Below are 6,985 nucleotides of genomic sequence, written 5' to 3'. Positions count from 1 at the left end.
TGGTGGGGGGGGGGGGGGGGGGGGGGGGGGGGGGGGGGGGGGGGGGGGGGGGGAGTTATGGGATCAAGGGAAGATCAATCGAATTGCCGTGCATTTGATTAGAAGCATTTGGCGCGATTATTGCATCGGATTATATTTCCTCCTTACGTATTTCCAACCGAGGGTCGTCTTGCAGCACTCGCAGTAGATGTCGGCGACGGCGTGGAGTCCTGTAAGCAGGACTCGTTCCTCCGCGGGTCCGCAGCCGACGTTCACCCTGTGACAATGAAAGAGAGAGGGAGAGAGACATAGAGAGTGAGATTGTGTGCATGAGAATGGGCACGCGCGTAACACGTGACTTCCTGTCGACGGCTCGCTAAGCTTTCCGACGGCGTGCTCGAATACGGACATGAACATTATGAAAATTCGATTCGAAGTCTGGGAAATGGTCTTGGACGAGGTGAGCCGAACGCGCTCTCGAGATTCCTATTTACCTCATTTAAATCCTGATGGGATTTCTTGACTGTTGTTAAGTGAATAAAACTCGGGGTTACGTTATATGAATATCTAAAGTGTCATTCACTCCGATCGATACAATCAATTTTCATGGAAATTTAAAGCCGACTTTACCTTCAAATAAACCAGACTTTTTCGCGCTTTGTCCAAATAAATTTTAATCTCTAATTCACACTACTTTTTCTCATTACTTTAATCAGTGTTGATATTGGTATAGGATTTTCGTCAGGTGGCTCGGTTGCTTTTACTATTATGTAACGTGTTTGTACGATGTTATAGTAATTTGTACAATCGATCGTTTTCGATTCTGATTATCAAATTCGAGCACCCCGCCATCGAATATAGCATCGTCTTCAATTTAAATTTATAAAACTGCACTTCAAAAGTGACTGGAATTTATAATTTCAATAAGACACGAGTGGTGTACTTTGGTGGTTACACAGACTAATGCAAACGTGAATGCATTGTTTATTTATAGACTTTCGAATGGATTTTGTTTCTAGATAGGAACGAGTACCGACCGAGATACGTTTTACTTGGATATTCATATGTTTTACTGTTGCGTAATCATTGTAACTTTATTCATTATGTCCGTTAGAATTATTACAATTTGACAATTAATTTAAGATTAAAGTGTAGAATTTTTCTATTCTTAACACAATTAATCACAAATTAAGAACAATAGAAAGATAATTTATTAATTTTTTTTATTATTTTTTCTTTTATTTTAACTTAAGTTCGTATATAAATACATTAGAGGTAAAAGTTAACAATGGAAGGATTCATAGTATTTTGAATATTTTTACAGAATGCAGCTTACAAAATCAAATAGAAAAATAGAAATGTTCAATAATTATGTTGGATTACGTTATCTTAACATAATAATTTAGCTGTATAAATTATCTCGACTCTATAAATTTATTTATTATCAGCAGGATAAATCTTCTTTCTCATTTAGTTAATAAAAACTTGTGTTAAAACTCTCATAAGTACGTAATTTAATTTTTTAACCTTGCAAGATATTTAAGCATTTTATGTAGCCGTTGCTTATCAATTTTTTTATCCAAATTGAAAGTTAATTTGATAAGTCATATATTCAAATAACACATTATTACGAATTTATTAATAAAAAAATTTTTCTTTTAATAAAAACTGCATTACTATTAATTTTACAGTATACAAATAATATTTTTCATTAAACTGGAGGAAATCTGTGACGTTTTTTTTTCATTTTTTTTTTCAAGGAGAAAAAAGACGTTCTACTTACACTGAGTTGAACAAATAGGCGCGACCTTGACTTCCTTGGAAGGACTGTAAGTATAAGAATCTTTATGAGAACATTTTGTAGATTAAATAGGAGATGAAATGAAAAATACACGCCTTGTTGAAATTTCAAATAATTTAATAAACAAATTTACAATAATTTTTTGTTTAAGGATTATAATTTAAGGATCTTATCAAATTCATTTATCATTATGATAAGAGAGGGATAAAAAAAACCGTACCTATACCTAATAGCGCACTCGTGCACGCCCACACAAATATACACTTATTCATATATTTATTGTAAAACTTTTTATAAAAATAAGACGTAGCCGACGCCAAACACGTATATTAATAATTAATAAGCAAACTAAATTGAATACACTATTTTTTTTTAATTTTAACTAATTTACAAATATAATGTTCCTCCGAAATATTTTAATATTTTACTGTAAATTTTTATAGAATATTACATTTATTCAAACATATATATATATATATATATATATATATATACACACACATAAGAAACTGTATTATTAAATAGTTTCAGAAATTATATATTAAGGACAATGTTTGTGGAACATTATCTAATGATATTAATTGTAAATTTACATCCAAACTTTTAAAAGTAGTTAAATTTTATATTTAGTTATTTTCATAATATATGGATTTTTAGTCCATATTAGCCTTAGCACTCTACAGAATATAAAAGAAAACGGATAAAAAAAAAAATTATTTGATCTTATTACTGTCTCGTAATATTGATAAAGCCGTTGTCTTTATTAATGTAATGATAATTTGCGTCTATGTTAATATTCTCGTCTGGCATCTTAAATCTATTACTACTTGTTAAATATATATATATATATATGTGTGACCAATGCTTTGTTTTTTCTCTTCTTCAAAAAATCTCTATTTAAGTTTTTCTTTTCCTTTTTTTTTCTTTTGCTTGCACTCGGGGTTAAAGGTTGGTTCGACAAGTGGCTGGCTCGGCTCTAATGAAGCTATCCGAGTAATATCTAATTATTTAAATAACTTCATCGAGCTATCATTGCATATTTACTAATAAGATAATCAAAAATACATAGTTATAGTCCGCTATTTAACGTCCATTTTATTTACTTTCGAACTTAAATAAATATAATCATAGGAATAATGTGCTGCTGCTGGTCCTCATTACCCGACGCTCAATAGATTCTCTCGAGCCACTGCAATGCCAATGAAATCAATTATCTATTAATAAGTCTTTCCGAATAAAGCAAAGTATAACGATCGATCATTATTTTATACGTTCATTGGCAATAATCGCTACGAAATTCTCGTCCAACTATCGCGATTTTAATTCATTTCGCGCATTAATTAAGGCATTACTAGGTCATGCGGCTCATACCGTCCAGTTTCATCACTTGAAAGAAGTTCGATTTATTGCTCGGAAAAACTCTGCGCGGGGTCCATCGGGCCAATGGTCAATGACAGCTGTGCGAGCAAGTGAGAACCGACTGGTAAGTAGTTGAATTAGACAGGCGGCGCGATAGAGACACGCAACGGCTCATAATGCGTCAGCAGCGCTCGGACTACCAATCGAGCCCCGAGCGTTATTTGGGAATATTTCTCGAGGTCCAGAGGCCAGATGGAGCAGCGACGGGGATGGGAGGCTGGGCGTTGTGTTGCGAATGCTCACCTTGGAGATGAGTTCGTCGTGGTTGGCGAGGTGGGCGCGGCAGTGAATGCACGAGTAGGTGCGATGGCAGGAGGGCAGATACGCCTGGAAAGTTTTGACCATGATGGCGTCGAGCGGGTGAAGCGGCTCGACGACGGCGGCAGCGGCAGCGGCTGTATCCGGGGGCCCGCGAGGCCGCCTCGGTGCTCGGCGATCGCTGGCGGCTGGTGCGCGTGGCCCCGCTCCGATCAGCTGTTGATCTGCTTCAGACAGCACCGGTTCGGGGACACCTGTTAACAAGAGTCGCCGGTTTATCTCAGTCGCTTCTTTCTCGCGGGTCCGAGTCCCAAGAGCGTTCCTCCACCCGCGTGCTCGTCCCCCTCCTTTACGGGGAAGGCACGTTCTCGGGGCTCTTTGGTCAGGGACTCGCGGTTACTTGGGGTCGGGGTCGGGGTCGGGGTCGAAGTCGAAGTCGGAGGCGGGGCTTTAATATCACGGCATTCGACATTTGTATCCTTATCGGGTACTAAGGTACATTTTTTTTTATTAATTGGGCTCAGCATGGGTGGATGTGAGATGCTTGGCTTCGAGTTCGACTACGTTTACATCGTAACCGATGTAAATAGTTGCGTTTCAAAGTTATTTTTTCTTATTTCTTTTTTCATTCTTTCGTCACTATAACTTTCTCGTACTTTAGACTTCGTGTACTTCAGAATCTCTAGCAAAGGGTTTAATATACAGCACCAAATTTTTTATTGACTTAATTTTTATTCTTCGCTATTCATTATTCCATGTACAATTAACGCAAATTATGTACGAATTTTAAGATTTTTTTTTTACAAGGTCTCGGCAAGTTTATGGTATGAAATTAGCAGCATCTCAAGATACAACAATTTCAACACATTTTTCTTTTTTTTTTTCGTGGCTAAAAGGAAGTAAAGTTGTAAATATCGAAGCATTATGATATTAGGAAAATATTTTCCTTTATAGGCTGTCTCATATCACATTAATATAAAGTCAATTCGATACGACTACTGTGCACATTAAACATTAGAAATATATGTCGAAGATATTTAATTAAAAATGAAAAATATTGTTTTTATTAGTATCACAGTTGCGTTTAATTGAAATTGTTTTTTTTTATGTGAGGATTTTTATTTTCATATTACAAAGTATAAAATAACATTTTTATCAGTTGCATTAGATAGAAATTATTTTCATTAAGAATTATCATCTAAATATGAGTAATGTAAGAACGAGATACTTTTATAAACTATTTAGTCGTCAATATCATCGAAATTAGTAAACGAACAGGCTTTAATGCTTTATTAAAAAGGCACGATTTTCAATAGTATTTATGTTAATCAGACGTAACAATAGTGTGACGATTTCTTAAAGATTATTCAATAAATATTTTTATTAAAATAAAAATAATTTTACTAATTATTTACAAAAAAAAAAAAAAAGAAAAAAAGATAATACATATAATTAACTTTGTATTTTTATCATAAAGTTACTAAGGATTCACAAGTTGAATGCTATAATATTTTGTACAGTATGAAACCTTTTTTTTCCGAATCCTACAATATAATCCGTACACACTTACTTGTATATATTCAATTAAATTACAATAATGCAATAAATAATAACGAATGTAAATACTATCTGGTCAATAGAAATATTTATACTTTAATGTGTTAATTAAGTCATTGAGTATAAATTGATAAACATTAATGATTCGCCTAGTATATTAAATCTCGAAAATTGATTTATCTGAATAATTACGTTAATTTTCTATTATACGACTTCGGAGACACCAATGAATAATTACATAAATAAATAAATAGATTAATGAATGAATGAATTAATTAATTAATTTATTTATTTATATCGCGTGTATATTTAGAGCCAATTATGCAGTTTAAGAGGTCGAAATGTAATACGAAAACTTGACATTTAATCTAAAGCACAACTTTCAAATTTCTATCGCTGTCTTGTTTAAAACAATGTATAATATTTTTTTTTGTTAACACGATATTTTTTATCTAATAGAGGTTGAATTGAATGAAATTGAATTAAATGAAGAATACCAATAATATGATTACTGGAATGGATAAATAAAATATTTTCTTTAGTAATCACGTTGCTAAAATACGAAACTTGACATCACCTGGTCAGTGACACGTGTGTCATAATAATAAAATAATTTCGTTCGTTTAATTTGTCATGATTTTTCACTCGAAGGCTAACTGTGATTTAATTTTAGATTCGACGTTATAAATAACGGGGAAAAGTTTTTTATTGAATAAAATTCAATAATTTGCATTATTAACATATCGATATATTATCATAAAAATTGATTGCTCTAGACAATAGTAAAATTTTTAAATAAATAGCAATTAATATCGATCATTTAATAACCGCCCTGTCTATAAATATTAAGATAATTATGATTAAATTAAAATTACAAGACGTTACTATTATTAAACGAATAAAATTCAAAATCAAAGGATCCATTAGACAAGAGACCACAATCTACGTTACGAATAATAGAATATACAAAGAACGTATTGTCAAAGTTATCAAATTTATTCAAAGTCGACACCTTATAACAAGTATTACAGAGGGAAATTTCAATATTACAGCCTTTGTTCTTTGAGCGATACGTTTAATCCAGACTATATAATATGCCAAAAGTATTAAATAAATGCTTTCGACGCAAAGATTATTTGCAATGAACGAACGAACAATTATTATGAAAAACTTTCTAAAATAGATCATTATCAATGTTGAAAAAATTTCAAGATTATTGAACAGAATGGTGCTCTGATTAAATTAAAGAAAATCTCTTACGCAATGGAAATTGAGATCAAAATATATTCATAAGACTATTTGAGCGTGGAAAAGAACGAAAACTTCTCTTATTAAATTGGTGGAAATTTTAAATAACAAATCATTAGTAATCGCATCGTAGCGATTACTTGTATTATCGATGGATCGAGTGCCGACTAACGCTCATTCTAATAATGCTACCAATTTTCCAGAAGTTACACAATGCTCGACTAATTAAAAAAAAAAAAAAAAAAAAAAAAAAAAAATAATAATAATAATAATAATAATAATAATGTGAGCCTGTATATAAAGAAACACAAGTTAACAATAACTCATTGTATTTCGTACGGCTTAAGAACAATTAAATATCCGAAAATTATGGAGAATTGCAAGAAAATGTGGAAAAAGAATAATTTCCTATGCTTCTTGTACGCTAGATAATACGCTAGATAAATGATCAAATGCCTTTAACAATTTGTTGCAATTTCGAATTCGAAGCTTACGAAGAAGAAGAAATTCAAATTCCAAAACTATTCCATCATTATCCTCCCATGCTATCGTTCTAAATGCCTTAATTATCGGCTCCCATTCTCATTGGAAAAGCCTGAAATTATATAGTCAGGCTCGTGCCTAGGCAAACCAGTACAAGAGAAATCTCGTTATTCCTATATTTACGAGCGAGATGCCGTTTACATGTAAAAGCAAAATTAAATAGATTAAAATATAAGGAGA

General features: G+C 32.5%; 1 protein-coding gene across 1 annotated transcript in view; it reads right to left on the bottom strand.

Moving 5' to 3' along the window:
• The window catches only part of Ypel (Yippee-like), a 6,748-nt gene extending 3,171 nt beyond the window's left edge, over positions 1-3,577 (bottom strand). The window contains exons 1-3 of the mRNA XM_011507977.1: positions 3,443-3,577; positions 1,763-1,806; positions 148-256 (exon numbers count right to left, since the gene is read on the bottom strand). Coding sequence (XP_011506279.1) covers positions 148-256; positions 1,763-1,806; positions 3,443-3,544 — 255 coding nt within the window. The 5' untranslated portion in view covers positions 3,545-3,577. The remainder of the gene's footprint in view (positions 1-147; positions 257-1,762; positions 1,807-3,442) is intronic.
• Positions 3,578-6,985: the final 3,408 nt, after the last annotated feature.

This window comes from Ceratosolen solmsi, unplaced genomic scaffold, assembly GCF_000503995.2.
Source record: "Ceratosolen solmsi marchali unplaced genomic scaffold, CerSol_1.0 scaffold1, whole genome shotgun sequence".
NCBI classification, from domain to species: Eukaryota; Metazoa; Arthropoda; class Insecta; order Hymenoptera; family Agaonidae; genus Ceratosolen; species Ceratosolen solmsi.
This window is presented reverse-complemented; position numbering and strand designations above follow the sequence as displayed.